Consider the following 18,660-nt stretch of genomic DNA (forward strand, 5'->3'; position numbering starts at 1 on the left):
TTTCTAAGTTCTTTAACTGAGGATGTAATGGAGGATTCCACACACTCTTTTTCCTTAAATCGCCTTTTATACTTTACGTGTCCTTTATTAATAATTCTAAATAATTTTTCCTGATAAACATCCTTAAGTCAATCAGTAGGTTGCTGATGTCACATTTCCACTTAGGAATAAATTTAAATCCCTCTGCAAATAATTCAAAATATTCCTTAGCAACATCGAGACTGCTATAATTAAATATTGTGCAACCTTCCTGGGTTAGTTTAGGCCCTATATTTTCTGTCACATCATGAACTTCTCTGTTGTTGAAAGAATTATTCTCTTCAAGAATGTCATCACTTAAAAAACACTGTTCCTCTGTTTGTTGTTCCACCCCCTCCCATTGTCCTGGTAGTAATCTACAGAGGCTTTATTTCTCAGTCTCTCTGATCTTCGGAGGGGGGGATACTCAAGGGTCACTCATATCCCCTGGTCCATCTATCCCATCTCTATAGGGGTCTTCCATGTTCAGGTCAGGTCTATAACCACTCTCTATTCTCCTACTGGGTGGTCGTTACCTATCCATCCTGTGGAATGCCTTTTCCTCCCTAGGGTAACTTGTATATTTTTTAGGCTTAGGGTAATGGATGTTGGATGCATATTCATTAAGATCCCTCTCAATTTTTCTTTTCTTCCTATTCGCAATATGTTTCATTTTCCATTTTTTCCAGTGCCATGTTTAACCACTTAAGGACTTAGACACTAACAAATACATTTAGGAAGCATTTAAACTGGCAGTCACAAGACTCCTCTATATCAAATGTTGGGAAACTGACTCTTCAGACTGTGATGGGTGGCATTCAAGTCCAGGTTAACTCATTAGTTTATATTCACCAACTTCAATGTGCTTATTAAATCTGAATATCGCCTACATTATCTAGAGTCACCTCATTCAGTGTTATTTCATCTTCCCTTATAAGTACTGGTGAATGACATGCTATCACAGTTACCTGGTACAAATAATCTATTTGAAGTTTTGTATATATTATATATAGCTGTTTATCACATGATCTTCAAAGCTTTCAGGTATGCAGTTTGCTGCTCTCTACTAACTTGTGAAGTTTTTTCTAAAAACAAAAATATCTTTGACAAAAATTAATGAACACTATAATCCCAACGTAATGTACAAAGTCCACTAACTGGGAAATGACAATCATTCTATCACCACAGCAATGAGTAACTTACACAGGTTCATAGGTGATTACAATGCTAATAACTCCAGAAGGCCTTTTTAAGCAGAGCCATGCTTCCCAAATGTATCTGACAAGTTTTGATGCAGTATGGTTATTTTCAGGGGGTATATGTAGGCTTGGGCATGGGTGGCCAAGCATTTACAGACTGCCACTGTCTACAAGAGATGTAGGTGCCAGCCAACTGGCAACATTCTGATTTCACATCCACTAGTCCAAGTTCCACTTGAATTGGTTTAGGGAAGAACTCTGCTTCATGTAGATGGGAAGTCTGTTCCAAAGAAGGGATAGTCTCCGAGACACAGAGCTGTCCCTCCAACATGTCCTTATTTACATTGTAGACAAGGTTTAGGTTCCTATATAGGGTAATAAATACATAATACACAGAGAAACAAGAAAAAGGTTAAAAAGCATCTGGGATAAACTAAAGTTCGACAGTGCAGTGAAGCATGCCACCTTCCCTTACAGACATATTGTTACTATTATGCAAAACATATAGGTTTCACAAAAAATATCCTAATGTACAATATTATTTATGTAGAAAAAAGCAGGATAAGGTAAGAAGAGTTGAAAGAAAGCACAAAGTGAAAGAAGGCAGCAGAATGAATACACAATGTACAGCTTGTAGTCAGGGAGAAGGCTAGATGAAAGGAAGGAGTGTGTCAAGGGGGAAAATGAGAAATCCCCACTGAGTGCACAATATAGCTAGAGAATATTAAATGGCACTGCCAAACAATGAGCTGAAGCAACAGCAAAAATAATTGGAAAATGGATCTGATGTAGACTTCAATGAGAGGAAGGGATAGAAAATATTATACTGTACGCCTAAGTCTGTCTCACACACACACACACACACACACACACACACACACACACATACATGCATTTCCCGGATGAATGATCAAACTTTATTTATTTACATTTGTTTACCAGGAAACTCCAACTGGGCTGATGCCCATTTTCAGCGGAGGCCTTTTCTACTTTGTGTCTCCTTTATTAATAATTCTAAATTCTTTTTTCTGATAAACATCCTTAAGTCTTCACTTACAATTAAATGACTAAATAAAATTCACAGTATGTAAAATCACATAATACAATAGCATATTTCATTATTGGGATACATATAGAAAAGTTCATTATTTGGATACATTCATAAAAAACATGTACATGCAAAGGTTACAAGAAATATATGTTTATGCAAGGTTGCACAATTTTGATAGCAGCTTGATACCATATTTTAGAAGCAGAAGAATTGCATCACATAGAAGCAGTGTTCATTGTTTAGATACATTTATAGGAACATGTTTATACAGTAGGTATGATTTTTGATAGAAGCTTGACACCATCTTTTAGGAGTAGAAACAAGACATACATTGCAGTGGATAGGACAGCAAATTCAAAGATAGGGAGTAGAAATTGAGGTGAATTAGTAAGTTAGTTTTCAGTTTTACTTGATATTAAATGTACCACCCCTGCAATAAGACGTTCAACACTGCATACAGTTCCATCTTCTTTCAGCTTTTCCCGTTAGGGGTCGCCACAGCGGATCACCTGTTTCCATTTCTTCCTGTCCTCTGCATCTTGCTGTGTCACACCAACCACCTGCATGTCCTCTCGCACCACATCCATAAAATTTATCTTAGGCCTTCCTCTTTTCCTGTTACCTGGTAGCTTCATCCTTAGCACCTTTTTCCCAATATACTCAGCATCCCTCCTCAGCACGTCCAAACCAACGTAATTTTGCCTCTCTGGCTTTGTCTCCAAACCTACCAACCTGGGGTGACCCTCTAATATACTTATTCCTGATCCTGTCCACACTCGTCACACCCAGTGCAAATCTTAACATCTTTAACTCTGCCACGTCCAGCTCTGACTCCTGCCTTTTTGTCGATGCCACTGTCTCCAACCCATATAACATAGCTGGTCTCACTACTCTCTTGTAGACCTTCCCTTTCACACTTTCTGGTACTCGTCTGTCACAAATCACTCCTGACACTCTTCTCCACCCACTCCATCCTGCCTGTACTCTCTTCTTCACCTCTCTTCCACACTCACTATTACTCTGAACTATTGATCCCAAGTATTTAAACTCATCCACCTTCACCACCTCTACTCCCTGCACCCTCACCATTCCTCTATCCTCTCTCTCATTCACACACACATATATTCTGTCTTAGTCCTGCTGACCTTCATTCCTCTTCTCTCTAGATCATATCTCCATCTCTCCAGGGTCTCCTCCACCTGTTCCCTACTCTCACTACAGATCACAATGTCATCTGCAAACATCATACTCTACGTGGACTCTTGTCTGATCTCGTCTGTCAACCTGTCCATCACCATTGCAAATAAGAAAGGGCTCAGAGCTGATCCTTGATGTAATCCCACCTCCACCTTAAACGCATCCATCACTCCCACCGCAGACCTCACCGCTGTCACACTACCCTCGTACATATCCTGTACCACTCTTGCATACTTCTCTGACACTCCCTACTTCCTCATACAATACCACAACTCCTCTCTAGGCACCCTGTCATATGCTTTCTCTAAGACTACAAAAACACAATGCAACTCCTTTTGACCTTCTCTGTAGTTTTCCATCAACACTCTCAGAGCAAACATCATATCTGTAGTGCTCTTTCCCGGCATGAAACCATACTGCTGATCACTAATCATCACATCCCTTCTTAACCTAACTTCCACTGCTCTTTCCCATAACTTCATGCTGTGACTGATCAATTTAATCCCTCTGTAGTTACTACAGCTCTCCAATTCACCCTCATTCTTCAAAATCGGAACCAAAACACTTTTTCTCCATTTCTCAGGCATCTTCTCACTTTCAAAGATTTCATTAAACAATCTGGTTAAAAACTCCACTGCCATTTCACCTAAACATCTCCATGCTTCCATAGGTATGTCATCTGGACCAACAGCCTTTCCATTCTTCATCCTCTTCATAGCTATCCTTACTTCCTCCTTGCTAATGCATTGCACTTCATGATTCACTATCCCAACATCATCCAACCTTCTCTCCCTCTCATTCGCTTCATTCATCAACCCTTCAAAGTACTCTTTGCATCTGCTCAACACACTCTCCTCTCTCCTCGCTTGTGAGTATTTATTATCCTTTATCACCTTTACCTGCACCACATCTTTCCTAGCTGGTCCCTCTGTCTAGTCAATCAGTACAGGTCCTTTTCTCCCCTCCTTAATGTCCAGCCTTTCATACAACTCTTCATATGCCTTAATAAAATACCAAAATGAACAAACTTGTCACAAAAATACTCCAACACGTAGCAGAAAATAAACGCCAACCGCAGAGATGGAAAGTCAAACGCTTTAATTCACATATCCTGGTACCTCGGCAATTCGCCTTCAATGGGACAATACATCAGACAAACCCATCTCCTTAAATACAAACACATGAACTCATTAATCTATTAACCAATTAATTATTAAATATTTAATTGAAACTATTTCCTGAACTTGCCTTAACTGCTTTCAAACACAAAGCATTCAGGCAGATGTAAAAGTTCCATTTTCACAAAAAGTGCCCATAAATCTGCCACTTGAACTTGCTGTGTGTTGGAGTTCTTCATATGCCTTACCCTTAGCCTTCACCACCTCTCTCTTTGCCATGCACCTCATCTCCTTATACTCCTGTCCACTTTCTTCATCTCTCTGACAATCCCACCTCTTCTTTGCCAACCTCTTCCTCTGTATACTCTCCTGTACTTCCTCATTCCACCACCATGTCTCCTTGTCACCTTTCCTCTGTCCAGATGTCATACCAAGCACCTTTCTAGCCATCTCCCTTACTAGCTCTGCTGTAGTTACCCAGCTATTTGGTAACTCTTCACTGCCACCCAGTGCCTGTCTTAACTCATCCCTGCTCCACCTCACAATTACCCTTTTTCAGTTTCCACCATTTGATCCTTGGTGCTGCCCTCACACTCCTCCTCCTCTTCTTGATCACCAACATCATCCTACAAACCACAATCCTATGCTGTCTAACTACACTTTCCCCAGTCACCACTTTACAGTCCCCAATCTCCTTCAAACTGGCCCTCCTACATAAGATATAATCCACCTGTGTGCATCTTCCTCCACTCTTGTATGTCACCCTATGCTCCTCCCTCTTGTTAAAATACGTATTCACCAAAGCCATGCCCATCCTTTTCGCAAAATCCACTACCATCTGACCTTCCGCATTCCTTTGTTTAACACCATACCTATCCATCACTTCCTCATCCCCTCTGTTCCCTTCACCAAAATGCCCATTGAAATCTGCTCCAATCACCACTCTCTCACCCTTGGGTACAGTCATCACCACTTCATCCAACTCACTCCAAAATTTTTCTTTCTCCTCCATCGCACACCCAACTTGTGGAGCATATGCACTAACAACATTCAGCATTCCACCATCAATTTCCAGCTTCATAAACATCACTCTATCCAACACTCTTTTCACCTCCAAAACACTCTTGGCATATTGTTCCTTCAGGATAACTGCTACGCCATTTCTCCTCCCATCCACACCATGATAAAACAATTTGAACCCACCTCCGATACACCTAGCCTTACTCCCCTTCCATCTGGTCTCTTCTACACACAATACACCAACCTTCCTTTTGTCGGTCATATCGGCTAGCTCTCTCCCTATACCAGTCATACTGCCAACATTCAAAGTTCTGACTCACTACCACAGTCCTAGCCTTTCTCCTCTCTTCCTGTCTTTGGCCATGCCTTCCACCACTTCTCCTCCTTCGGCCAACAGTAGCCTTATTCCCACCAGCACCCTGTTGGCTAACAGTACTGGTGGAAGTCGTTGTTAACCTGGGCCTCGTCCGATATGGTATGTAAATATTTACTGCTGTCCGCATTAACAATTTGGCGAAGTTTTACCCTGGATGCCCTATCAGTTGAACAACCTAAATAATAAGTCACGATAAGTAAAAATGTGAATGCAATCCACAAACTTGGCAAATAATAGATAACCACCATCATGAAATGTAAAAAGAAAACACATTTAATTAGATACGGTAAGCGCTTTCACTAAATAGCTTCATCAGACCATAGAACAAACTGGTTACATAACATTTTAAAAGTATAGAGCAACCAATCAAATTGCTCCAAACTATCACATCACAACTTAACTAATTACGTTACATTATTTCAAAACCCCTAGTGGATGCATACTATAAAATATTATGTTAAATAAAAACAATAAAATCACATTCAATAACCAAATAAAAAAATGGTTTACTTCCTAGCTTAAATATTGGAAATGTTTATCGTGAATTTGTAGCTTGTATACAGTGTGGGAACCAGATAACATTCAAGAGCGGGAAGGACATTTGAATTATCTCTAAAATACAAACCATGCTTCAGCTGCTGCCTGCCTCACATACTGAGTATTTCAGGCTGGATGAAAGACCATGTTCATATTACATGCATAACTTCCAAAAGGAGCTTATTCAGCCCTTTCCATGGTCAGTATATATATTGAATGTCAGTGTACACTGTGCTTCCCCGCTCTTGAATTATATCTGGTTCCCACAATGTGTACAAGCTATGAATTCATGATAAACCAGTTTGTTCTACAGTCTGATGAAGCTATTTAGTGAAAGCGCTTACCGTATCTAATTAAACATGGTTTCTTTTTACAGTTCATGACAGTGGTTATCTATTTTTTGCCAAGTTCATGGACTGCATTCACATTTTTACTTATCGTGACTTGTGCTTATTTGGTGATCAGTTACGCATTTATCCTCTCCGGCACGGTACTTTTAATTTGTACTGTAACCTAAATAATAAAGCTACAAAAGATCAAGAAGGGAAAACTATTTCCTCTCCCAGCCTTTACACTAACCCCGCTACCCCCATAGCAGTAGTTTCACACTCATCCAAATACTGGCAATGTTACAGGAAAGTGTTTTTTCAAGCTAAGTTGTACAATTGGGATTCAGGGAAGGAGCAGGATTAGGATCAGAACCCACTACTAAGGTGGGGAGGCTGGCTTTTTCACCTACTATCACCATTCACTTCAAGATGCCACGTACGTTCATAAGTAAATTAACACAAAGGCCATTCTGAAAACACTGACTCCATGAAATAAGGGTCATGTATGTCATCCTTCATCCAGTCTATACTAACACTTTTAGGAAATTTAAAGAAAATCTTAATGAAAATGGAAGCCTATCACAGATTTTTGGAAAAGTTATAGTTATGTATTTACTCCTCAAAGAAGAACTGTGTTTGGGCAAACAAAAATTAGTGTTACTATGTTTGAGAGAGGAGGTGTTATGACACACAAATTCAGAGTGGCCTACAGATGTTTACCATTAAAAGTTTTTTATGTTAAAATAGCTTTACCACAAAAATATCTGTAATGACAGAACTAATTCATGTCTGTCAAGATCCACTCTGCAAATCATATGTAACTACTTGTTAGAATAAATACAAAAAGTACTATTATATTTTAATACAGGTCATATATATATGTTACATACAGCAGAAACATATTCCACCCATCTCTTAATGACAATACTTTATGTACACCTACGCAATTAAAAGTCAAACTTATTAACCTAACATGCACGCCAAGGGACAGGCTATCATAATTTATTTATATTGCATTTGTTGACCGGGATAGACCGAATGGATACATGTCCATTTTCAGCGGAGGCCCGGGGAGAAAAGCTCCAAAGGTAGTTTCACAAGCAATCTTAACATAGAACAAATTAAACACAGTTTACAAACTCTGTTGGGCAGTATAAATTATACAGTCTCACAAACTTCTAATCTGGCTTAACAATTAAAACACAAATGAGCTCCATTTACAAAACAGTACTAGTACACTAGTAAGACTAAATATTTAGTCAGGCTTGGAGCAAGGACATAACCACTGAGACTTGAAATACTTATTCCACAGCAGGCTTATAATACCAAAGTCTTTAATTACACTAGCCATGTCCAAAGGTTTTGCATCCAAGAATAATTATTGTTTAAACTGTGAATTGCCTAAGTACAAAATTTTGAATTTGTCAGTACTGAAATGCCAGCCATAATCCTTGGTGCATATGCAGAAATCATTTAGATAGGTATTAATACATTGTATGTCACCACTGAATGTTATTTTAAACCCTACATTAAAGTTGTCTCCAAATTTGTTTACCTGGAGGGATTTATTTAAAGAACTGGTAGAGAAATCTAGATTGAAAAGTGAAAGCACCAATCTCTTAGAAACCCCATGGAGAGCAGAGAAGAATTCTGACTGGACACTTTCGATGGTGATACACTGGTCTGATAAGTCAAACAATTGCTGATTCAATTAATTAAAAATGGATGACAATTATATTTTAGAGAAGAAGGTTTAACTAGCTATTCAGATGAAGTGATACAACTCCAAAAATCAGAGGCTGAAATGAAGAAAAGACTTCAAGAAGAGCAATTTCTTTATTCCTTGAACGTTACTTATTTCTCCATTGTTAGTTATTAACTATTGCTGTAAGTGTTCTTAGATGTATTTTTAGTGGAGCTTTTCTCCCCAGGCCTCCACTGAAAATGGGCTTCTTGTCCAGTTGGACTTTCCTGATAAAGAAATGTAAAATAAAATTTTAAAAAATGGTAGTTATAAGACGGAGTGCATAAGGAAAACCTGAGATTTTCTGCAGTACCAGAGAAAGTGGAAGGAAATGACCGTATTAATTTTATGAAAGCACAAATAAGCAAATGAACTAGTATTCCACAGCAGGATTTGTTAATTGAAAGGGCCCATCAACTGTATGCTCCAATCCTGGCCATGAAAAAAGAGTGGACTCCAACCAAATTGTGACACAACGGAAAAGCATTAAAAATTGGAAATAGTAGAGTGTTTGTGGAAAAATGATTATTCAGTGTACACCAGGCAGAAGAGAAACACATTTATCCAAGCAATCAGGGAATGTCAAGAGGCAGCCATGACAGACATTCAAGCTGCTGTATCCAACTGTCTTCAGAATATTATTTTCTTAGAGGATCAAATACATTTTTGAATGCAGAGCAAACAATAAAGCTCATAGAGAGACATTGCCAGTGAAACTTTTTCCATGGTTACAAAAGAACATGCGTGAGAGACATAAAAAAAAAGCACATGAGTTCACTAGAACAATCAAAAGTACTTTGTACTTGAACCACAGTCTGGTGTTGGGAGGTGGAGATGAACAGGAAGAACAACAGTAACACTGAAATTACTGAGTAAACGGGAAACTATAAAGCATCAATCACATTTGTTAAATATGGCTATGAAAAAAAAAGTGTCTGACAAAAATGGCTTTTGTTGACACTGTTAAATTTGTGGGTGGACTGTGAAGCATATAACCTACTTTATGTGATTAATTATTAACAGGACACTAAAAGGGAAAAACTAACTACAACGATTTGTTGTTCCTAGTATTTGTATAAAATACCTCATGATACAAACTGCATAATATATATCGTAAAGCAGTTTTGCACAGTGTGTAGTCAGGGGTATTTTAAAGGTGGGAAGAATCTTTTCAGTGACTGCTGTATGTGCTAAAGATATTAAAGTAAACGGTACTTTTTAGTTGTAAGAAATATAGGCTTTATATTGTAACAAGAGAAAAAAGGTTGGACAAAGTAAGTTTAATATTAATATGCTTGAGTTGCTGGGGTGGGGGAGAGGTGTACAAGTACACTGATTGTAAGTAGACTTAAGACACAATATCTTTTTTTTTTTTTTTTTTTTTTTTTTTACAAGGGTGAATGTCGTGATTAATGCCCTACAAGCAAGTTTTTTTTTTTTGTAAGCAAGCAGGCTTGAAAAATAAGCTAAAATGAAAGCTGCGTAAAAATGCCAAGTTTCTTACATTTGCAAAGGCATTAGCATGTTTTTTTTCTATTAGCAAATGTTCAGTGGGAGAAGTCTGCAGATGAAGGCAGTTGTACATTATGTTCTGAGTGAAATTTACAAAGATTCATTGCTGACTACTTTTATGCAGAGATCAGCTGTTTGATTAATCTTGAGTGTTTTCAGCATTCTTTGCTTAGGGAAGTGCAAAACGTAAAGGAACCATGAAGTTCAGTGACAAAACAAAGTTTGAAATTATGGGAACTGAATAAGAGATATCAGCCTCCCTAGCAGCCTTAATATTTTGATGCATTTAACAGAAACGTTTACAATTTAGTTTTATTTGAAGATATCCAGTGTAATTTTTCATGACTAAATATTGATGTTTTCTGAAAGCATAGAAGCTGTTTTCATGTGTAGGAGGGAAATAGATAAGAAAAGAAGAGAGAGCAATCAGTGAAAGTGGGAACACAGGCTATAGTATATTCTTTAGCATGGGTAACCTTAATTTTAGGTTAGTAAATGCCTGTGGGTGCAGCTATTGAACTGAGGCAACTGCTCCGATCTGAAGGGTTAAACTTCATTTTTGAAGATGTACACAGTTTTGTGTATTTGTTCTAAGTTAATAGGGAATGGGGCATTCTGAAAATGTATTTAGTTTTTGGTTGGAGGGTTTTCATTAAAACAAAATGTCTTGAAAAAATGTGACACAAATTAAAATGGGGATGACATGAAACAACTTGAGTAAAAGATTAATCTGCCAAACAGTGCGGGCATATAACTCAAAAGCTGGAAATACACATTAAAAAATGCCATATACAATAGGTGGGAAGCAATAGCTTTTTACCATAATGGCCAAGCTATCCATATTAACTTGGAACATAAATGGCCTTACAGGTATAGATAAAAAGGAAAGAGTACTGAATTACATAAATAAATACATAGTGCAAATAGTAGTACTGCAGGAGAGATATTTTTGGAAAGAAATGAGCAGGTGAATTTGATAAAGAAATTATTTCAAGATGGATATTCAGCAAAATATCAGGGACACAGGAAAATGAGTAATTAAACCAATTGCTAGAGGGATTACAACAGTAATAGAAGACGGACAAAAAGACAACAATGGTAGATTTTGGTAGTAAGAGGCTATTAGAAAGGAAGGAGGATTATGCTGGCATGTATTTATATTCCACCAAAAGCTGCTATTATGGAACTTAAGAAAATTCTGGGAAAAGTAATCATCTTTCAGTAGGGAATATTTCTTAGAGGTAGGGACTGGAACTTGATTTGCAAAACTGAGGATATATCAGGGACAATACAACATAGGTAGATTTCCAAAGAAATTTATGAAAATATTTAGTATGGAAGATGTGAATTCAGTAGTACGAACTTGGACAGAATTCTCATGGTTAAACTAAACAGAATTATATTTCACAGGAAAATGTGCATTTAATTGAAAGTTTTGAATCACATCCAATAACTATTTCAGATCATGCACTGATAAAAATCTAAGATAAAAAAACACAGGGTAATAAAATAAAAATAAGACAATGGCACCATACCATCTACCTGTTAAAGAGATCAGAATTTAAGGAATTGGTAGTGGAAATTATTGAAGAGTTATTAGAGAAGAAAGAAATATCTTCACAAGTTACAGCTGTTACAGCTAGTGACTGAGATTAAATGAAAATGGAGTTTAAAATAGGGCAGAAATAAAAGAGGAGGAGATATGGTTAAGAAATAACAGGAATTACTTAGAGGGGCTGACAAAGGTTAAAGTACTGCAGAACAGGGGGAATCTCAGAGAACAGAAGAGGCATAAACAGTGTGTGCTAAAGAGAAAATAAGGATCTAGTTAAACATGCTTGAGTTTAGAATGACTGCAGTTAAGCAACTATTTTTTGATAATAACTTCAGAGCACTAAAACCTTTAGCACAATGACTTGGGCAACAAAAAGTTGAAAGGATTGTCACCAAACTTAGGGAGCCTATAACAAGAAAAATAACCAGAGATCCTGTAGAGATATTTCAAATATTTTGGAAATTTTATGAAAATTTGAATAAAGCAGAGAAACTTGGAAATCAAGAAAGAGCACAAATAGAAATATTTAAGGAATATTTAATTATGTCAAGGTTGGAGGTACACTAACAGTTAAGACAGGAGGAATGAGATAAAAATGATGACATATAATCAATCTTCAGGAAAGTTTCCAAGAAGAGATGGTGTTCCTCTGGAAGTTACGAGGGAAGAAAGTGATAAAGATCTGGTCTGTTTTGTTTAATGGCATTTAAGAGGGGAAACACCATGATCTTGGAAGAAAGTTACAGATTCTAAAATACTCAAGGTTGGTAAAGACCCATCAGACTCCACTTCATAAGGAAACTGAGTTGGTATAAATATTAAGATGTTTACCTTACAGACACATGGTGTAGGCTTTCATTCTCAAATGGGATAATTGTCTATGCTTAAAATGGCCCACAAAACAAAGATAGCTTAGTACTAATCTATGAACCATATAGAGACCCATTCCAATTTTAAAACATGATTATAAAGTGTTTATGTCTATACAAGCTAAAAGAATGGCAACAATATTGCTAAAACTGACAGATATGGATCAATGTGGTTTTGTGGAGGAAAGGCAAACATTTGACAACATTAACAGAAAAATTATAATCCAGGGAGAAGTAGAATGCAAGAAAATACTGCTGCTGTTGGTGGGTTTTGATGGAGTGAAAGTATTCAACACAGTAAGTTGAGACTTTATAAGTAGGGCAATGGAAGCATATGTATTTCCCAATACAGTAATAATGTTAATTAGGAGGATGTATGAAGGATCGGAGGCAAGAATTAAAGTGGGAAGATTCCTCTCTGATAAGTTGTGTTTGAACAGAGGAACCAGACAGGGATGCTCTACTTTCCTGTTATCTGCTTTATATTTAAAGACACTGGCAAAGAAAACAAGGGCCTCAGAAATGCAAAGATATAATTGTTATAGTAATTAAGAAAAGTTGGCTTTATTTTCAGATAATGATGTTTTCTACATGATAAATCCAGAAAAGGACATCTCAGTGTAGTTGAACATTTTGAGACCGTTTAAAGTCTTTTCAGGACATAATATTAATGAAGACAAAAAAAAAGGATATAGCTGTAAATTATGTACCCACACACATTGGTTCAGCAATATATAACTTATATTTATGGTGACACGATAAGATGAAGTATTTAGGAGAATGGATTAAAAAGGCTTCTGTTATGGAAGCTAAGGATATGTGGGAAAAGACTAAACACAAGACTAATCAAATATGGAGAAACTGAAAGGTATTATTTATAGATATGGATTGTAAGATATAAGCTGTGAAATGTTTTTAGTACAAGCTGTGAAAATGTTTTTAGTTCATTTAGCTTTATGCATGTATCAGACATATTTTTATCAACCAGAGGAGCAATTGTAAACAATAATTAATAAAGAGTTGAATGAATTTATCTGGGTGGGGAAGACGGCACAAGTTAAGTGAGATAAGTTGATCCTTCCAACAGAACAAGGTGGATTACGACTACCTGATTAGAATGGATATTTTAGAGCTATGCAGTTAAAGCTCACATACATAACACAAAAAGAAGATTATAATTCAATGTGGAAAGAGATGATGATGATAAAAGTGGGGGGAGTTCAAGAAAGAAAAGTGTTATTTTGGATGCAGATCCTTAAGGGGAATAGTAACAACCATACAGAATATTACATTCATGCAGTAGCAAAAAGTATTCTAAGAACTAAGCCAACATAAGAATGGAGAAAGGAGATTTTGCCAATATGGATGACTGCAAGTAGGGATACAGAAAATAGGCAAGAGGAAACTGGAATTTTACTGGGGAAAACTGGCAAAGGAACCAAGGTAATGGGAACAAATAACCAGAAAGGGAAAGGTAACAGAGTGGGAATGAGGCCAAGAAGACTCTTGGCCTGCAGGCTACAGACTGCCTTCCCTACCAGAATTGATATTAAAGTACAGGCAAACAGAAAGGCATACTGGAATTTTAAGTGAAAGACCTGCTCTGGTAGACTTTTTACTTGAATCTAGAACAGAAATTGCTGCTTAAAAGGGATTAACAGTAGAGCATATGGACAACATTGCATGGTAATGTTCTTTTTACTTCTCCAAATCTTATATTGCATGGTGACTGTAAGAATCAGAGGATGTTAGAAAGGATTGGGAAAACAGACTGAAAAAGCAATTTACAAGAGGACACTGGGATAACACATGTATCGTTCCCAAGTATGCAAAAAATGTCGAGAAGGTTTAGGATCTTTGTCTTTGGGGTTGCAAAGGTAATTTATACCCCAAGCAGACTTTAAAGAAAATTTTGGAGGTGTGATGGGGAAGAAAGAGGTAACTAATAACATTAGTTTTGGGAGTGCAATGAGTTGCCAGATTTTTAAAATTCCCTACACAGTACTCTGTTAGAAATATTGGGTGAGTAAATTATTTCTTTGAGCTGGGATACAGGCTCTGAACTGCCAAGAATATTAAGGGCCTTATTAAGTTTAATTCTGTTGGCTGCCAAAAAGCAATTATTAAAAAAATGGAAATAAAAGTCTAAACAGCTGTATTTAAAGTACTAAATATTACGAAAGAGATAAAAGAACTGGAAAAAAGTCTTCAGAAAAGGAAAGGAGCAAATTACATATAAATAAATGGAAACTATGGAAACAATACATGCAGAATGATGTTCAGGAGCGTGGAGGTTTAAGGGAAGTCAGGAATTGAGCAATTTATACCATGTTGGACTGATGGTAGGTACAAAGAAATAATGCACATAAAAAGAAAAAAATGTTAATATTTTTTTCTTTTCTATTAATGTAAATGCCTATGTCTTAACTGATAATTTAAATTCAGGTGTTTAAAAAGACTACTTTAGAAGGGTTCAAGATACAGAATGATGCAAGGTATCAAAAGCCTAAGTAAGACCTAGGTATACACCACCTGTTGTTAGTCCTGTATCAATAAGCAGTTGTAATCTAATAATAAAATATGACCAAATTAGTCAAGTTGACCTACCAGTAGTATCTCTATGTTGCCATTTATCAAAGGTATCATGGCCTCTATTGTGGATGTCCTTCACATACATTCTGGACAGTTGAGAGGCAGGAAAGGCGAGTGTAAACGTAAGGGTCAGTGTTACACTACCTTCCTGAACAAGCTCACAAAGTGTTTATGGCTTTAAAAGCTGATAAAACACACAGCATTTTTTTTTCATTTTTACTGTAACTAGTAGTACATGCAGCGGATAAAGCTCTATACACTACAAACAATGAGTAGTTCAATGATTGCTAACCTAATATTGGGTGTTCTTGATATGCTAAAGAGGCGAATTTATTGGCATCCATGTCTCAAACATATGATATTAGGTTAGAGCTGGCAAACCACTCATAATCCTATACTAAACTCATAGGTCTATAATTCTGAATAGCAGATTTCCTTCCTTCTTAGGTACTGAAATTACACAGATCTTTTCCAAGCTGAAAGAACTAATTCATTATATAAAAAAACTACTAGACACTGGGTAAATTACATCAACTAAATTATTGGAAATATTAGCAGAAAGCAAACTATCCGTACAAAATGTGCTACGTTATGCAAAACAAAAGAAACATACCTGATTTTTCTTGTATTTTTGCCCTGTCTCTCTCATACCTCTAAACTGTCCTTTTGCATTGTTCCCGCATTCAAAATTAAAAAAACAGCAATGGAGATTTTCCTTTCTCCACTGCTTGCTTTCCGAAGCACTGATGTACTGTGTAAGCATGGGAATGCAAGTCATATGCATGCGCAGTACATCAGTAAGCAGAAGAATGCAGAAACAACATAGAACACCATCACGGCACTGTTATACAAAGACTTACTTAAAATAAAAGTAAGTAATTTCTTTTTTAAATTATGTCATTGTATAATAGCAATAACTGACTTGTGGGTGTGGGTATAGTGAAGGTTCACCCATGGTTGCCTTTGTTTAATCACTTGGGTTTTGCCCTTGTGATTAAACCACACTAACCATGGGTAAATCTTAAAAATACCATACCAACTTGTCGGTTATTGCTATAATAAATGCTGACAGGAAATAAGCAAACAAGGTATGCACCAGTGTTGTTTTATCATCCATAGATGTTAAGTATAAACAACAACTTCCATCAGAAGTTCAACTACTGATTAAAAATGCTGCTAGCACATTTAACATTATGTTTAAACAGCAGGGCATCACTGCAATGCTACTTGACAATACCTCTCTACAGTTGTTTTTCTGTTTTGACAACCAAATATGCAAGAAAACGTGGATCTTTTGCTTAATGGGCACAGAGTAAAAGATTTTCAATACCACAGTTGGTGCCATTTAGTACTATAGTAGTACAATGATTCTAATGGAACTAACTGAATCCTACACATGTGAAACTTATAGGTTACTGTTTCAGCTATGGTTACCTACTGGCATATACCTGGAAATAGAACGGTACCCCTCCCATCATTACACAGTTCTAAGCCTACAACATCAAATCTTGTCTAGCAGAAAGTTCACTACAAACAGTTAGTACTGGTGAAGTAGGATGTTCAGCTTCAGAGCCTTATAAAAAACACAGGAAAAGCAAATGAGCAGGCAGAGCTACCACAACGTGTCAAACTTCAAACACTAAAAGCACAGCTATGGCCTTAAAAAAATACAAAAACAAATGCAGTCAGAAGTACTGTTACTTTATAAAATAACAGTTTAGATACTGTTAGTAATGTGCATAACTACTAACAAAAGCCATAAACCTAGACCCACCATGGATAAATCGGAGGACAAACTCTATGGTGCCATTCATGAAACACAGCAAAAGAAAGGTACATGGGACACTGAGGAGTAATCCAGATTATGGAGGAGTTCACAGACTTATTCACTTATTTTCTGATATCAGTTTATCCTACTGAGGGTAGCAGGGAGAGCTGAAGAGTCAAAGATATTGGCTATAAATGACATAATCAAAAATAATTAATACAGGCTAAGAAACCAGTAGATTGCAGGACACACACACACAACAACAACATCCAGCAAAAACCCACACAGACATGGGAAGAACGTGTAAAACCCCACACAAAAGGCATCCCATCTGCAAAACACACTAGAGAAAGAAATGTTGTGAAGCAGCAATGCTTACCTCTGTTACAGTGCAACACTATACATTAGTTAAATTGGGCAAAATACAGCATGAAGTAACTCTGTTACTGGTTCAGTATCCTCTAAATTTGCATACAAGGTGTGATGGAAACATTCATTTGTTTCCTTCACCAGTAATTCACTTTATCCAGTTTATGGTCACTGGGGAGCCACAGTTTATCCCATCATTCACAGTATCAAAGGCAGAGAACCCATCCTGGATTAGTACACCAGACCATCCCAGCAGACACACACACACACACACACACACACACACACACACACACACACACACACACTGTTGATGTCAAGCAGCAGCTATTATTACTTAGCCTTACCTTTACGTCTCTGTGAATTATGTTGTTATCATGGCAATAGCGGAGTGCTTCCAGTATCTGTCGCATGTAATGGCTGTCAAAATGAAAAAAAAAATTTAAAACAATACTCTAATTCTTAAAACAAAATATATGTAATATCAATGAGTACAACATATATAACAAGTAAAAAAAAATAATTTATAACAAGACATGCATTTATCAGCTCTAATCCACATTAATAAATGAACAGTTGTGAACACATCCTAGCCCACCAGTCAGTCAGTCAGAAACCATATGCATTGTGAACTGTTTTACTTTTCTTAGGAAACAGGCAAAAATTAAGGTAGAATTAACTAATGGCCATGCATTATGAGAAGTCTGATAACATGCTGCTGCTAAAAAATATTGCCCTTTTACTTACTTACAGATTTTTCACAAGGAATGAATGCAAGTCATAGACTGTATTTTAAGATGCTGTTTTGCACAAAAAGGAAGGGACTCCGTATTCTGGTTAACTGACATGCTGTGTTCTGACTCTGACATGCAGGACAAGAAAAGCATTACAGGGAGTTTACCAGCTTTTTGAACCAAGGCTCTGCAGCATAAAGGGACAGACAACTGAAGTGACATGGATGACCAGACTTTAACAGTTTTGGTACTGAAGGAGTGGTCAAGGGGTAGGGTGGAACTTAGCAGCTTGAGTCAACTCGCCCATCCTGAAAGAGGAGGGACTGGGCATACTTTTATGGATGAACTACTGGTGAAGACCAAGATGCTGTAGGTGTGGACAAATCCACAGTTAAACCACCAATTAAGACCAGGGTCATGGGGCTGTGCTGTTATAAGGGTAGGGCTTTAGTTGAGTTGCACACAGAGGCATGGAAAATTACTTAGTAAGCCCACTGCACACCTTCGCACACAAGTTACGGAGACGTGCAGAATGAGATAAAGGAATAAGATACAACAAGAAAATCCCTAACACAATTAGATGGTGGCTTCATGATCACTTCTCACCCCGTGGGATGAATGGACCATAGACAGTTCTTACTCAGCAGTGAACGAACCAGCCATATGGATCAT

At 37.1% G+C, this 18,660-nt stretch overlaps 1 protein-coding gene across 7 annotated transcripts in view; it reads right to left on the reverse strand.

Annotated features, from left to right (window-relative positions):
- The window catches only part of CASK (calcium/calmodulin dependent serine protein kinase), a 4,132,188-nt gene that overhangs the window by 2,452,626 nt on the left and 1,660,902 nt on the right, over positions 1-18,660 (reverse strand). For all 7 annotated transcript variants that reach the window (XM_044072334.1, XM_044072332.1, XM_044072333.1 and 4 more), the window contains exon 5: positions 17,602-17,674. In XM_044072334.1, the coding sequence (XP_043928269.1) occupies positions 17,602-17,674 (73 nt within the window). The remainder of the gene's footprint in view (positions 1-17,601; positions 17,675-18,660) is intronic.

This window comes from Protopterus annectens, chromosome 5.part0 (genome assembly GCF_019279795.1).
Source record: "Protopterus annectens isolate FY-2018-M chromosome 5.part0, PAN1.0, whole genome shotgun sequence".
NCBI classification, from domain to species: domain Eukaryota; kingdom Metazoa; phylum Chordata; order Ceratodontiformes; family Protopteridae; genus Protopterus; species Protopterus annectens.